We start from the raw sequence: 17,325 nt of genomic DNA, 5'->3' as shown, positions 1-17,325 counted from the left end.
AAATTAAAAATGCCTTGGTCAATATTTCTTCATCTGGCAATCTAGTCTTACAGAAATGCATTGATGGAATAGCATTGTTTATAATAGTAAACAATGGAAAACATCTAAAAGCCCATAAGGAGGGGATTAGTTAAATAAATTATTTCAATTGATACAATGAATTTCCATACTGCCATCAAACAAAGTAAGGAATCTCTATATGAACAATATAGGGCCATCTCCAGAATAACCACATCTCAGAATGAGTAAAGTTATGTAAGAAAACTATCAGTAAGAGTGTGCATATTCTTCCACAATAAATTGGAAAAATCTTATTTGCTATATATTTATATTTGCTACATACTTATATTTTCATGAAATAACTAATCTTAAAATAAATTGTGCATTAGATTACCAATTATATAATTCATGGCCGGGCGTGGTGCCTCATGCCTGTAATCCTAGCACTTTGGAAGGTGGAGGGGGCAAATTGCCTGAGCTCAGGAGTTTGAGACTTCCTTGGGCAACATGGTGAAACCTCGTCTTGACTAAAATACAAAAAAAAATTAGCCAGGTGTGGTGGTGGGCGCCTGTAGTCTCAGCTACTCGGAAGGCTGAGATGCCACAATTGCTTGAACCCAACTGGGGAGGTGGAGGTTGCAATGAACCAAGATCCCGCCACTGCAATCCAGTCTGGGAGACAAAGACTGTCTCAAAAAAAAAAAAGATAAAGAAAAAAATAGCAATAATTATGTAATTCAAACTGAAAGATTTATTTTTAATATAGCCAAATAAAAGACTCCCCAGAATAATATCGCATGAAAGGCATAATTATTTCTTTTATTATTTTGGATGAGTTACAACATGAAGAAATTATATATACTTAATATTTGTCATATTATTTTTATTAAACCAATTAGGCAGCATTAAAAGAAATAGCCCAATATTTAAAAACTACATATCAGGATAAAATGAATTTCTTTGTCACTAAAAAAATATGTTTTAAATAGAACAATGTGCATACTTGGAAAATAATTATAAAATGCAGCCACAGAAATATATTTTGTCATGTACAGTAGATATTTAAATAAATATAAAAATAAAATTTTAATGAATTAGAATACCTTCTACACACTAATAAGTTGTTATTTTACTTATGAAGGAAAATGAAATAGGTATCTTGTTTAGAAGATTTTAAAGTTAATTTGTGTGTCTCTTTTTTAAAACCCAACTCTAAAACATGTTTTTTTCTTATAAGCACACAACACAATAAAAATTCTATAATTTAACCATTAAATCAGCTAAAAGAGACAGCATTTGGGTATTATTAAGTCAATAATTCTGTGAATTAAAAATTAAAATTTAAATTCATGCTACATTTAAAAAATCATAGTAGAATGAAGATTTAGCTTTCTGTCCCCAAATTTATAAGGTCAATTACTGTTAATGTTTTAAGTCTGCTAAAATACATATTCATTCACGTGCAAAATGCACAAGCATCATTTACCATGTATACAAACACACACACACAAAAGCTACAAAATTCTAAAATTTAGCCATTCAATTCAAAAAGTGAGTAGGGGGTAAAGAAGTTAATAGGAAAGAGTAAAGTTAACAAGACCGATGATAAAGTAATATAGTAAGAATCCATTTAAGGAGGGGAATTATTTAAGTGCATAAATTTATATAGCCTAAGCCAGAATAAAAATGCTTCTTATGAGAAGTACCTCTAAAATATTTCTAGGTTCAGAGATGTTATTCAAACCGATTAAATGGAACAAATATATTCATAGAAGAGCTAGTAAATTAAGAAGACTGTGGAAATGATAAGATTTCAAAGTATAGCAGAAAGAAAAAAAGGAGACTTCCAAGTGGAAAGATGAATCTAGGTCTTCTTATAGAAATTAAGAATAGTCAGCTTTGGTTTGTTTCTTCTAGCTGCATATAACAATTTCTTAGTTAACCTGTAAGGTTACTCAAGAATTTATACTTTAAAGTTTCTATAGATAATGGTAACATTAAGCTTTCTATTAAGTTCTATATTTATAATTCTAATTCTCACTTAATTTAATAACAAATAGTTTAGCATCCAGACAGGAGGGCATTGTATTTCAGTACTTCTATTTCTGTTAATATATTAACATACAACTGTAAATTAAGAGATTCACTATAGTAGCTGATAAATGATTAAAATTTAATTATTGTAATGATCAAAACACAAATACATTTTTATGACTAATGAGCAAATGGATATTCTAAAATGAGTTTACAAAGCAATGATAGTGCTAAGACTTGCAAATGTTATTTACTATAAAATGTAGACGAATTAACCCTTAAATGCCTTACTGTGCTTAAATGTATAAAAGCAGAAGTTAATTCAAAGTTTCTAAAATGAAATTATCTCTCCAGGCCTACTCCTTATCAAAACTCCCTTAGAATTTAGATAATTAGTCCAATAGATGAGCATATTATTTCATTATTTTCTCACTAAGGATAAGAGTAATTCAAAGAGATTACTTCCACTGTAGGAAAATGTTACAATTGGTTTACCATTTATGATGATCTTCTGAATTTGATCCCCATTAGTGAAAAATAAATATATGTCAGTAGCTTATACTGTGGAATAATTTTATAGATTCTTAAGCAGGTGAACTTTCCTTTCCACTGATGGCTATTCAATTCCATCTTTTCTTCAAAAACAAAAAAAGTCAGAATCACCGCTTCTTAACACTGGATTTTTCTATGGAATGGAAACTTTTATTTTTCTTACCAGCTAACTTGAAATATGACCTAAAAATATATTTTTTGGTGCAAGAAATCATAGTATAAATGCTCACGAAACTGAAACAGTAAGAACATTCTAAATATCTTCCCAAAGATGTGTTAAAGGACAGGAACGAACACATACATTAAGAATATTTAAGGAACAATAGATTTTTAAAAATGAGTTAACAAGGCCGGGCGCGGTGGCTCAAGCCTGTAATCCCAGCTCTTTGGTAGGCCGAGGCGGGTGGATCACAAGGTCAAGAGATCGAGACCATCCTGGTCAACAATGGTGAAACCCAGTCCCTACTAAAAATACAAAAAATTAGCTGCGCATGGTGGCGTGTGCCTGTAATCCCAGCTACTCAGGAGGCTGAGGCAGGAGAATTGCCTGAACGCAGGAGGCGGAGGTTGCGGTGAGCCGAGATAGCGCCACTGCACTCCAGCCTGGGTAACAAGAGCGAAACTCTGTCTCAAAAAAAAAAAAAAAAAAAAAAGAGTTAACAATAACGTTGCTTTAAAAAAAGTACTTTTCAAATTCTGAAAGTAATACAATAAGGAAGCTGAGTTAAAACCTGCACTAAAGTATGCATAAGAATAAAAGAGAAGAAATGAGAAAGATTGGGACTCTCAACTAATGTCCATATATTAAAATTAAGTAAAATAATATTTCTACTTACATATGCACTGACATACAGGAAAGGTGTAAGCTAAATAAAAAATAAACTGCAGCAGTATTCAGTTAACAGTACAATAAAAATTAATTATTTTATTATAATTGCATCATGTGTTTTGGCAGGAAGAAAGAAAAGGATAAGGGGAAGACAGGAGAAGGAGAAATGAAGGTAGGAAAAGACAGGAAGAAAGGCAGGTGGGAAGGCAGATAAGAAGAAAGTTGGAAAAGAAGGAAGAAAGAAGAAAGCACATTGCCAATTAAAAACCAAGCAAAACCATAGTCCACCATAGTAATGACTGTCAGTCAAGATAAGACCTAAATAATCACTTTTATTTCTTGGATTCTTACTAGTGTGTTTGGGATTTTGCTTAGTAAGAACTAAGTTTTTTTTTTTTTTTTTTTTAGTAAAATAAGTCTTTTGTCTATGTGATTTCCCCTCTGTAGGTTCAGAGACAAAATGCTAATAATTATAGTAGGTAGAATTCTATTTATTCACAGAGGATTCCAAATTCTATTACTGCAACTTTTGTAGACAGAACACAAAACAATACTATGACTCTGATTTTCTCTGTAACGCTCACTTAATGAATAAACCTGCACAGAACATGGGTTTGGTCAGGAGATCTGTATTGCCAGATAGCAAAAACCCATGCATAGCTCTTAATAATTTTAGGGTTCTTTATAAAAATTGCTGTTTGTACACCGCACTTGGCTGTGCCTCATCTGTACCCTATACATGTCTGATTGCCTGCCAATATTTATACATGTCCCAACAGCAGCCTGTTTCATAGGTCTCAACAGGTAGAAGGGCTCAGGAAGTGATATACATGATATGTTGTATTATCAAAGGATCAATTAAAAGAACCAGAATTTGAATTAATACAGTTACAACAGAGTAGCTCCTACATACTTTACAGATTTAAAAATTCCTATGATACGGTGTTGAAAAATATATATTACAGCACATTTTAATTCTATTTCTTTATGTGTGAATATTTGGACTGTCTAATATTGAAGATTGCTTTTTAAGTTTATGTAAATCATTTTCCATAGACACTCTGGAAGATTATCATGTGATTCCCTCAAATTATTTCTGTGTTCTATACTTACAAGCTATTTGTGATGCAGTCATAATAAATAGTTCATTGCTTAAACTTGTAATAATTAAAGTCCCCTTGGAAATCTCACATCAAAAACAACACATTTCTCTACTTTTTATTAACTATTGAATACTATAATATGATTTACTTTTATTTTCAGAAAGTTGTGTTTAAAATAAGGTTTCCTATTAAATTAAACAAACGTTAAAACATGAAATCAGGTCAGAAAGAACCCATTCGAACTACGTTGACAACAACACCACATCTCCTACAGTTGTTTCAGAGTCCTGACTGTGGTTAGAACTGATACCAGTGTCCGAGTCTGTGTCATTTGTGTAATTGCTAAATACCCTTTGAGTAAAGGGAGGAATCTCCCCATTGCTGCTGGGAACCTCAGATTCCTTTGCTCTGTTTTCTTTTAACTGGCACCCATCTTTGTTGCTAATGTGAAGTGAATTGAACTCCTTGGCCAGGAGTTCATATTCTTTTGCTTTCATCTGAAGCAATGAGTCACTATATTTAATCTCTTTCTGGATGCCACTCAAATGAGAGTGAATTTTCAAACCAGCTTCCATGCTTTTCTCCAAATCACACTTGATACTTTCCAAATTAGAGCTTTCCAGTTCACTTGCAGCTGCCCCTTCTGCATCTTCATTTATATCAATGCAAACACTTTTTACCTCTTTTTCTATTTCAGCAGAGAGCTTATCAATGAGTGTTCGGTAATATTTTAGTTGTTCTTCCAGCTGTCCAATTCCATCACTTTCATTTAGGTCCCCCAGAGTCTGGTTTTCCTCATATTGCAAGTCTGTATTTTGCTCAGTTTCACTGAAACCGGACATTAAATATGCATCCTGAACGTAGTTTTCTCCATCATTTTCTACCCGATCAAGATGGAACTTAGCTTCACACTTTTCAATTTCCAGATCCAGCTCTTTCATTCTCTTGACTTGCTGATGAATAGTATGGTCCTGGGAGATGATCAGATGAACTAATGTCTCCATATTATCTCTATCATGAGAAACTGTGTCATGCTTAATTTTAGCCAGTTTCCGGAAAGTTTTTCTGACGATTCTTTTTTGTTTATCTGGTGGCAATGTCTTCATGTAGTTTGCTGGGGTGAGCTCCCAGAGTTTTTCTGTGTTTTGAACTAATTTGGCTTCAGCTGTCCGCCACAAAGGAACTGGAAGAAAAGCATCTGCTTTAACCAAAACGAATTGCATATTGGACTGCTCCTCTCCCCATGCTTTCCAAAGCTTCAGGATTCTAGTTAGTGGAGGAAGAACCCGTTCTGAGCCCCTCCACTTCTCTATGATGCAGTAATCACTGGGCTTCCCCAGAAGAAATCGTTTCTCTCCAAAAGTAGCTTCGTGTTCCTCAAGCAAAGCCTGGATGACATCAGCAGATGTGGTGCGTTTAGTCAGCCCACAGACAATCTTCTCTTCTTGGCAGACCCAAACCACAATTGCCTTCTCTTCTGAGTCCATGTCTTTAGTTGGAGATCTAAAAGAAAGACAAAAGCACATTATATTTCTGTCACCACCTGTGTAAACTCTGAAAGATGGTTTAAAATTAATATCCTTTCTAGACTTTTACCCTTAATGAGAGAGGCATTTTAAAGTTGAGATTAAGAGTCAGAAGATTGGGGTCCAAAGTGGCTCCCGCCGGAGGTCATGGCACTTGTGAAGGTGAGGTCATCAGTTCAAGGCTAACCTGAGCAACCTCATAAGCTCAAACTGATTGGCAAAAAAAAAAAAGAGTCAGAAGATTGATGGGGCATGTTGGCTCATCCCTGTAATCCCAGCACTTTCAGAGGCCAAGGTGGGTAGATAATCTGAGGTCAGGAGTTTGAGACCAGCCTGGTCAACATGGTGAAATCCTGTCTCTAATAAAAATACAAAAATTAGCTGGGTGTGGTGGTGGGCACCCATAATCCCAACTACTCAAGAGGCTGAGACAGAAGAATTGCTTTAATCCAGGAGCTGGTGACTGCAGTGAGTGAAGATTCTGCCACTTCACTCCAGCCTGGGCAACAGAGCAAGACTCCATCTCAAAAAGAAAAAAGAAGAGTCAGAAGATTTAATGCAAGAAAAAAATAAAAATCATGAAAAATGCCTTAATTGTTATTTCCTAGTGTGCTCTAGGAATAGAAAACTTTCACATAAGACAACTGAGGCTATTTTAATTGAAGCATGGGTAGGAATTGTGAAATCATAGAGTTTAAAATAGTACAATATGGAAAAATAGTCATTCTATAGCAACTGTTTATTGCATGCCAACTATGTGCCAGACACATCCGAAGGAACTAAAGATACAGTAATAAAGAAGACAAGAATGTTGACATGAATATGTAAATAATATAATATCAAATCCCAGTAAATGCTATGAAGAACATTAAACAAGGTGAAGGAATAGAAAATGACTTAGAAGAAGGGAGATCTATTTTACTTAGAGTGCTTAAGACAGTCTTCTTTAAGGAGGTGATATTGGAATAGAGATGTCAATTATCAAAAAGAGTCAACCAGAGTTCTCAGGAAAGAATTCCAGGAAGAATGAGCAGAAGTATAAGGATCTAGGGATAGCAATAATGTGAATGTAGTGAGAGGATGAGGATAATAGAGTTGGGAATTACTGTTCTTGGGAAGGAGAGATAAAATGATAGGCAGTGGAGGGGATGGAGAAAGGCAACATCTCCTTTCTCCATCCCCTCCATTGGAGAAGGGGGAAGCTAGTGTTACCTAACACGTTCCTTAGCTAAAGCCACTGGAAAGTGGAAGCTGCTAAAAAGTTTTAAGCAGAGATGGAACTAATTTATGCTTTACCTATGTCTGTCCTCTGTTTGCGAAATGAACTGGAAAATAGGAAAGAATAGAAGCAGGAAGCCTATTGCATCAATCTAGAAAAGAGATGATTTCCCAGACTAGAGTTTGAACAGTACAGATATCATAAAGGAATCATTTGGATATAAATGATTAGATAGATAGATACTCCCTTCCCAGCATACAGAGGCACACACATGTATTTATGTAAATATACATATATATGTGTATGGGCTTGACAGTAATTTTCTCTGTACTGTAGAAGGGAAAGGGGAAAAGTGCTTTTTACTTATTTTACTACAAGTAGTAAAAGAAGCCATACCTACTGGAGAATCTTTAAGATCATATTTTCCATCATGACTATACATCAAATTGACTGTGTCTTTTATAATATCTCTTTAAAAGAATGCTAAGAAACAAATTACATGACATGAATTATAATACAATATTATTTATAATGGTATAACAGTTTTGAGTAGCAATTGGCTTCTTGTGAAAGTTAAGTCAAAATCATTTATTACTTTATTTATGTAGTTCACTCAAATGATATGACTCCATGAACCACATACCAAATAAGTTTTACCTGGCTCCTATAATATTTAACATTTTGAATTTATAATGTTTATGTTTTGGTAGCAATAGTGATTAATTATATGTTGTTATCTTTATTTTAAATTAACTAATTCTTATACTTTGGTTATTGACTCACCCGAGGTCAAAAAGTGATTACTAAATGTAAAAGATAAATCAGGGATGCCAAATAACACTAAAGATTAGGTCTAGTTCCTAGCAAAGAGTTCCCAGGAAAATGGAAGTATTCACATCGAGGAAGTAAAATGTTGTAAGTGATATTCAAATAATCACACTGAATTGTGATAATTCTCTTATAAAATATTTTGCACTTAATTGACTCAGTATCAAATATATTTTCAAGTTATATTTTGGAGTAAATATGATATTTTACAATGTTGATAATTCATTTAATAATTATAAACAGCAAAAGAGTAGGTTAGAAATTAGGACAACAAACTAACTTTCATATTTAGATTAGCAGAGAAATAATACACAGATATTTTCTAAACAAAAAAAAGCAAGTTCTTTAGGTAGCTAATACTACTATCTGTTATGGCTATATAGCACAAGTCAGCTCTAAATAAATCTTTATCTTGATATGTTTTGATCATGTACATGCAATATCCATGTACTAATTTATAACTAATATAAATTAGAGTTCATTTACTTCAACTAGGATATTTGAAAAGCTGTAAACCATATTGTGTATTTATTGCATGTTAAATTACAAAATTTTTGAATAAAATTTTATAAATAATAGTAAAACTAAAACTAGTTGTCATAATTATCATTATAATGCTAATAGTTATCATGTTAAAATTAAGAACGATTTTGTTTTATGTTATTTTTTAGTGTTTAAAATTAAACTCTAAAAGAAATCCTGTTAAAAATAAATAGGATTAAAGATAGTAACTATCAATCCTAAGGTATCTAAAATGTTCCAGACACTGTTCAAATCGCTTGCATGTACTAAGTAATTTTATTGTCACCATTCTGTAGGTAGTAAAAAATATCCCCATTTTACAGATAAAGAAAGCAAAGCACAAGAGGTGTTGGTAGCTTGCCTGAGGTCACACAGTTAGTGGTGCAGTGAAGGTTCAAACTCAAGCAAGAACGCTATAATCAAAACAGCATGGTACTGGTACCAAAACAGAGATATCGACCAATGGAACAGAGCAGAGGCCTTAGAAAGAATGCCACACATCTAAAGCAATCTTATCTTTGACAAACCTGATAAAAACAATAGGGAAAGGATTTCCTATTTAATAAATAATTATGGGAAAACTGGCTAGCTATATGCAGAAAGCTGAAACTGGATCCATTTCTTACACCTTATACAAAAGTTAACTCTAGATGGAGAAGATTTAAACATGAGGCCTAGACATGTTTAACACAATAAAAGTTCTAGAAGAAAACCTAGGCAATACCATTTAGGACATAGGCATGGGCAAGGACTTCATGAATAAAACACCAAAATCAAGTGGCAGCAAAAGCCAAAATAGAAAAATGAGATCTAATTAACCTTAAGAGTTTCTGCACAGCAAAAGAAACTATCGATAGAGTGAACTGGCAACCAACAGAATGGGAAAATTTTTAGCAATCTACCCATCTGACAAAGGGCTAATATCCAGAATCCACGAAGAACTTAAACAAATTTACATGAAAAAAACAACCCCAACAAAAAGTGGGCAAAGGATATAAACAGACACTTTTCCAAAGAAGACATTTATGCAGCCAACAAACATCTGAAAAAAAGGTCATCATCACTGGTCATTAGAGAAATGCAAATCAAAACCACATTGAGATATCACTGCACTCCAGTTAGAATGGAGATCTTTAAAATATCAGGAGATAACAGATACTGGAGAGGATGTAGAGAAATAGGAACGCTTTTACACTGTTGGTGGGAATGTAAATTAGATCAACCATTGTGGAAGACAGTGTGGCAATTCCTCAAGGATCTAGAAATAGAAATACCATTGGACCCAGCAATCCCATTACTGGGTATATACCCAAAGGATTATAAATCATTCTATTATAAAGACATATGCTCACATATGTTTATTATATCACTGTTCACAATAGCAAGGGCTTGGGACCAACCCGAATGCCCATCAATTATAGACTGGATAAAGAAAATATGGCACATATACACCATGGAATACTATGCAACCATCAAAAAGGATGAGTTCATGTTCCCTGCAGGGACATGGATGAAACTGGAAAGCGTCATTCTCAACAAACTGACACAAGAACAGAAAATCAAACACTGCATTTTCTCGCTCATAAATTGGTATGGAACAATGAGAACACACAGACACAGGGAGGGGAATATCACATACTGGGGCCTTGGGGGTGGGGGGTTGGGGAGGAATTGCAGTGGTGGGGGGCATGGGGAGGGATAGCATTAGGAGAAATACGTAATGTAGATGACGGGACAATGGATGCAGCAAACCACCACCATGGCATGTGTATAGCTATGTAACAAACCTGCACAATCTGCACATGTACCCCAGAACTTAAAGTATAATAAATAAGAATAAAAAAAGAAAAGAAAAGAAAGGAAACTGGCTCCAGAGTCTGCAGTTCTAACCACTACACCATAAAAACAAATTTATAAGTTTGATAATTAGATATGCAGATTAATTTGGAAATAAAATGAAAGACTTTTTTTTAACAAGAACTTAAATTAGTCTTTGATACCAGTGGAATGAACCATAGTGCCCCATTAGAGCACCCAATTGATCAAGAAAGAGGGAAGCCATAAAGAAATGTGTGCAGAAACTGTTCTCTTCTGTGCCTTTTTAATTTTAGTCAAATCTTGCTTTATAGCTGATACAGTAATAAAAGATTTCTGGCTGACCTGGGTACCTCCCTTAGCTGACAAAACTCTCATGTATCCAAAAGCTTCTGCTGTTGTCTCCTTAAAGCAGTTCCTATTTCCTGTAGCAGACCTATAAATACTTCATGCCTACCCTAGAGCTGTGAAGGAGACTCAGAAACTGAGCATATAATCCTTTTGAACAGTAGAAAAATGATGATGATGATGATGATGATGATGATGTATGTATGTGACAATTCCCCAGTACTCCCATGACGTCTATTCGAATTGGAATCCTTCCTGCTTTAGAAGGATCACATTCTTGTATATTGTGGCCTCCTCTAGAGATCTTTTAAATTTGATAATATTACGTATATCCTAAGGTTTATACAGAAATATTTTCTTTTGTTGCTTAGCATAGTTCTGTTCATTTTAAAGATAGTTTATAATCACACAATATGTTTGAAAATTATTAATACATATACAAGAGAAATATTTTAATGTTCATAATGCTACAATATACATTTTTATTTAATACCCTCTGAAATATTAATGAGATTCATTTGTAAATATTTTAACTAATATATAGCATAAATGATTGGACTTGAAATTTTAAATTTATGATTTTATCCTAATTTTTACTAACAGATTAAAAAATTCAGCTAAATAATTTTTTCTAATTCTATATATTCTTCACTATAATGCTCCAGTGTAGACATCTGACATATTTCTCCAAATAAAAATAAGAGTAATAGAGCTGCAAAAATTCTGGAAAGTATACTGTATAAATACAGGTTATTAGCAATGATAATGAAATTACCACTCTTATTATTTAATACAGAGAATCTTGTAGTGTTTTAGTATTCTTATTCTGTAACTTTATTGAACTTACTACAGTGGTTAGCAATATTATTTTATAAATATTTTCTAATATATGCACAATATTTTTTCACCTGTTTCAACTAGTCTATTTTTTTGGCATGTATACTTCCAAAATAAAATAACTCTTAACCAAATAAGAGGCATTTTAAAAATCATTAGTATATACTTTGGATCAAAGATGAGCCAAGGATGTTTTTAATGTTTCCCTAATTTATAGTTTTCTGATTTTGTTTAAATTTGTGCTAATGAAGTACATTTCACTGAAAATATATATATATCTGGTTATTAATCTACACCAGGTTCATTATTCAGGTTTTGCCTTTTTAGGATATCTTCATCATAAATTCAAGAAAATTTATATACTAATAAAACTTTCAACAACATGTGTTAGCCTCACAGGTATTTTTCCATATTCACTCCCAAATATTAGTGAAAAATTGAATATGGGACTTATTATTTGACTCTATTGTGAAGCAAGAGCTCAAAGTAGTTCTCCATTGATAAGTCGCATTAATAACATAAAAACGATTTCACAGAATTAAAATGAGTTGGTTTAATAAAAAAGGCAACATTCATACAATAAAATATTCTTTCAATATATTATAATTGACTGAGCACAAAGCACCAAGTAATAAACAGTTTAAATCTTGAAGTTTTAAGATAAAATATTGTCTATGATATTGCAACGTCAAATTGGAGATTTAACAACATTTATATTTACAGAAAAGGAATTTAGTGTGCAGGTAGAGAAAAATGAAGATAAATAGATAAAATTTGGCTGTCTTCATTCAGTTGTCCAAAGATAAAATGCACTAAAGTTAGACCCTGGAAAATCAATCAAAGAGTAAAATTTCTTCCTAGCTTATAGTAGACACTAAACTTTAGCTGAAATTTTATATATAAAACATAGCAGGATAAATACTGAACCCATTTTCAAAACAATAAGAATAAATAAAATATTAAATTATTAATAATTACATTATAAGATATGCTTCTAAAACCCAGTATATGAACACTGTGATGCAATCCATAAATATTTATGGACTATATTTGGAACTCTGAGTGTATTTTTCCATAGAATATATGAAACAACTCTTTATTTCCTAGGCCAGCCTGGAAAGTGTAATACTAATGCAATCTAGCTACTATGTAAAGGAATGATTCCAAGGGAAATGCTTTTATTGCTTGAGTCTGCAGAACAAGACTTTGTGCTTGAAAATCGGAGTCTGGACTTTTCCAGTTTCAAGCTATTGGTGACATCTATGCCTAGAGATTGTGATGGAAACTTCCATCAGACTGAAGGATAAGGCCTGTGAAGCTTTGGGGGCATATCTGAGTCTTGGCCAGTTTCCCAAAGACTAGTCTTTGTTTCCTTCTTATTATCATTATTTATTCTTTAAACTGAAATTTATCTCAGTGGTTCCCTACCAAGGGTGATTTTGCCCCGGGGAACCATGTGACAATGTGTAGAGACATTTTGCTTTTCACATCAGGTGGCACTGTTGACACACCCTGTTTCAGATTTACAACAAAACGGTATGTATCCAGCAGGCAGAAGCCAGGAACATAAATATCCTATAATGCACAAAACAGCCTCTCATATCAAATAATTATCTGGCTTGAAATGTCAATAGTGGCACTGTTGACAAACCCTGCTCCAGATTTAAAATATAACATACTTTCATCATAGCTCCCCCTTTACCCCTTTTTCTTACCTCTTCTAGGGAATCTAATAGTAAAATGTATTAATGAAAAAATAACAAGCCAGGGAGACCCACCAACCTCAAGTAGTCTGAAATATGATGAAGTTTGGCATTCTATTTAACAAAATATGAATAGGACTTTTTTTTGCTGCTTTTCATCTCATCATCAATCTTTATGCTTGCTGTAATGAATTCTACCTAACTGAGCCTCCCTTTGTTAACTCTGGAGCTGGTTCTAAGGAATAGGGTTAATTTTAGTTCATTGAAAGGCTTCCATTCACAGCCTTGTAAATTTTTCTTCTTGATAAAGAAATTGTTCTTGGATATATGGCCACTAAAAATGGAAAAGGAGCTATGGGATAAAAAGACGTGTCGATGACATGACTTAATCCGAATGGTGGACACCTGTGCAATGATATGGTTGTGGTAGGGCTGGGGGTCAGCACAATGGGTTATTATTAGAATTCTCTTATATGCCTCCCTCAAAGTTATTTCTGTCCTGGACAGAAGGGACAAGCAAAGATAAAAATTAGGAAGGGAGATGTCTAGGCATTCAAAGTTTAAGGAAAGAGGTGACCAAGAAATTATTTGCAGTCTTTTTAACATGAAAGGGAAACCACACAGTCAACTGTAGGAAATGAGAGAGAGAAGAGGAGTTGTAGGCATAAAAGATAGATCTAAATAAGTCAGGGACAGACCTTAAAAAAAATAGCTTAGCAATAAAATTAAATTGAATATAAGATATTCCTTTCATTGTCCAGAAGACATTCTCAAATTGAATACTGTCACAAAGTCACCATTATTCATCTGAATTGGTGACATGCATTATTCCAAACAAAAATGTGATCATTTGTGCTTTCTGATTGCTGAATATAAAACATTGGTTACTCCTTTGGGTATATACCCCATAATGGGATTGCTGAGTCTAATGGTATTTCTGAATTTTGGTCTTTGAGGAATTGCCACATAGTCATCTACAATGACTGAACTAATTTACACTCCTGCCAACAGTTTATAAGCATTTCTTTTTCTATACAATCTTTCCAGCATCTGTTATTTTTTAAATTTATTATTATTATTATTATTTTGAGATGGAGTTTCGCTCTTTTTGCCCAGGCTGGAGTGCAATGGCACGATCTTGGCTCACGTCAACCTCCACCTGTCAGGTTCAAGCGATTCTCCTGCCTCAGCCTCCCAAGTAGCTGGGATTACAGGAACCACCATGCCCAGCTAATTTTGTATTTTTAGCAAACACAGGGTTTCTCCATGTTGGTCAGGCTGGTTTTGAGCTCCCAACCTCAGGTGACCCACCTGCCTCGGCCTCCCAAAGTGCTGGCATTATAAATGTGAGCCACCACCCCCAGCCCCATCTGTTATTTTTTGATTTTTTAAAATAATAGCCATTCAGACTGGCATGAAACGGTATTTCATTGTTTCAATTTGCATTTCTCTAATGATCAGTGATGACCCTTTTTTCATCTGATGGTTGGCCACATGTATATCTTCATTTGAAATGTTATCTGTTTATGTCATTTGCCCACTTTTTTATGGGATTGTTTCTTTTTCTTTTAAATTTGTTAAGTTCCTTATAGAGGCTGGATATAAAAATGCATGCACACACTCATATGTTCATTGCAACACTATTCACAATAGCAAAGATATGGAATCAACCTAAATGCCCAGCAATGGTAGATTGGATTTTAAAATGTGGAAAATATACACTATGGAATTGTATGCACTCATAAAAATATGAGATCATGTCCTTAGCTGGGATATGGATAGAAATGGAGTCCATTATGCTGGGCAAACTAACACAGAAACAGAAAACCAAATACTGCATGTTCTCACTTGTAAGTGGGAGCTAAATGATGAGAACACATGGACATACAGAGGGCAACAACACACAGTGGGGCCTTTCAGAGGGTGGAGAGTGGGAGAAGGGAGAGGTTCAGGCAAAGGAACTAATGGGTACTGGCTTAATATCTGGGTGACGCGATAATCTGTGTAACAAACCCGCATAATACAAGTTTACCTATGTAACAAACCTGCACTGGTACCCCTATTCTATATTTTATCAGCATTTGGCTAAGGTAGTGTCATAGCCTGATTTTTTTTTTCATGCTATAGAAGGTGAATAAATGTTTTTAGTGAAAATTTTCTTTCCATAGGGAAATGAGGATTATTTTCCTAATATTTTCCTAAAACAGTACAGATAATTCCCTTCAAAATTTCAGTAAAATATCTGTACGCTGATATTATCCTCAGTAGATAGAAGCTGATTTTACCCTAATATCATATACAATTTAAAATCATAGCTTGAAATAAAACCAGAATTAGTACAAAATATTATTCTGACTTTGTGTGATATTCTGACATTGTAGTATAGAATAATAATAATATAGAGAAAAAATTTGATTTCTTCTCAGAGAATCTGACACAGCAGAAAGCCCAGATTTTAATAACGTTTTCATAAAATTACACTTTTTTATGGAAAATATAAATGACAAAGCCAGTTATGGAAATCCTTTCTAGACAGAACATCTTATGCAAATAAGTTTTTGAGTCTTGCAGAGAATGAGGTCCAGCCTACTGAACCCCTCAGCAGCTCACTGTGTATGGCACTCATATTAAAACATTCCAGCAAACAAAACTTGGAGATAGAATAACTCAAAGATGCCAAGTTAGGAAATAGAATTAGGAATAAAAGCTATAAACAATAAGACAAGATATTATATTTCAGTATATTTATCTCAGGCTCATATTTATAGAACGTGTAGAAATTCACACTGCTTTGAATAAATGCTTATAATACATTAAATAATAGAGATGAGTTTTATAAAGAACTAGTTTACTAAATTAATCTCTGTTTCAGAAATTGTAAACTTGTATCTGGGTTTGCAAACCAGATCTATACCAATTATGAAGTTGAACACGTTTAAGATGCCACAAATAGTCAGTTTAGATGGTTCAAATACAATGTCATAGTCATTTTCAAACTAAAATATCGCACTTTCAAATTTCATACTACCTTTTCCCAAGAATCAGCTATTAGAGTACAAATATAATTGGTTTACCTAATAAATTAATTTAGCTTTATTATGACTATGTAAAAGAAAAAAGTATCTTTTCTATAATATGACTGGGTGTCTTTGTAATTAGAGAAAAGAAGTGATCCAAATCCAAGCAGAAATTTAGAGACACAATTGAGTAAGAATAAATGCTTAAATGTATGATTTTAAATGAAAACTTTTATATCAATAAATTACATTTATTCTAGGTTACTTTACCTCCAAATAAATTGTTCATTTGAAGCTCTGGCATGTAAATCATTATAATTTGTTTCAACATGTATTTGTTAATGAAACTTCAGTTTTAACAAATATGATTCCATGTTAACGTAAAAGAAATGGAAGATAAAATGATCTTTATATTAAAATATTGTCATATAGCTGGAAAGAAAAAAATATGTTTAAAGAAATGAATTTTTAAAACTCAAGACCACAGTAAGCATTAGAAATTGTAAGATATGCTATGCTCTGTACAAATGTACTATACAATTTCAGAGAAGAAAAACAGCAATAAAGTTAAGTAGTCTTTAATAAATATTTAAAAAGACATAGAAGGTGTCCTCAATTCCTTCAGTTCGTTCACAACTTCCATAACCCTTTGTAGAAAAACCTTCAGGAGATTTAATGTAGGATGACGGTGGTTAATTTAGATCTTGTGTGTAAAGGAGACCTGTTCAAATTGTGCCTTAACATGATTAATGTGGGCATGGTAGCTGAGGAACATACACAGACTCCTAATTTTTTAAATCAATTTGAAAAAGAACCATAAAATTATTTTATAATTTCTCTTCCAAACACCTGAATAAAATATTGAATTATCCATTCAATTCAGATTTTTTAAAAATATTTTAAAACCTGGGTTAAACAAAGTTTTTTCATAGTATTATAAACCTCCAAAAAATATAATGAATAATGTGGAAGAAATAAAATGCATGTATGTT

The 17,325-nt window shown here is 33.3% G+C and overlaps 1 protein-coding gene across 1 annotated transcript in view; it reads right to left on the bottom strand.

Moving 5' to 3' along the window:
• Positions 1-788: 788 nt before the first annotated feature.
• Positions 789-17,325, bottom strand: part of RASSF9 (Ras association domain family member 9) — a 32,653-nt gene continuing 16,116 nt past the window's right edge. Inside the window, exon 2 of the mRNA XM_035257270.3 lies at positions 789-6,021. Coding sequence (XP_035113161.2) covers positions 4,761-6,021 — 1,261 coding nt within the window. The 3' untranslated portion in view covers positions 789-4,760. The remainder of the gene's footprint in view (positions 6,022-17,325) is intronic.

This window comes from Callithrix jacchus, chromosome 9 (genome assembly GCF_049354715.1).
Source record: "Callithrix jacchus isolate 240 chromosome 9, calJac240_pri, whole genome shotgun sequence".
NCBI classification, from domain to species: domain Eukaryota; kingdom Metazoa; phylum Chordata; class Mammalia; order Primates; family Cebidae; genus Callithrix; species Callithrix jacchus.
This window is presented reverse-complemented; position numbering and strand designations above follow the sequence as displayed.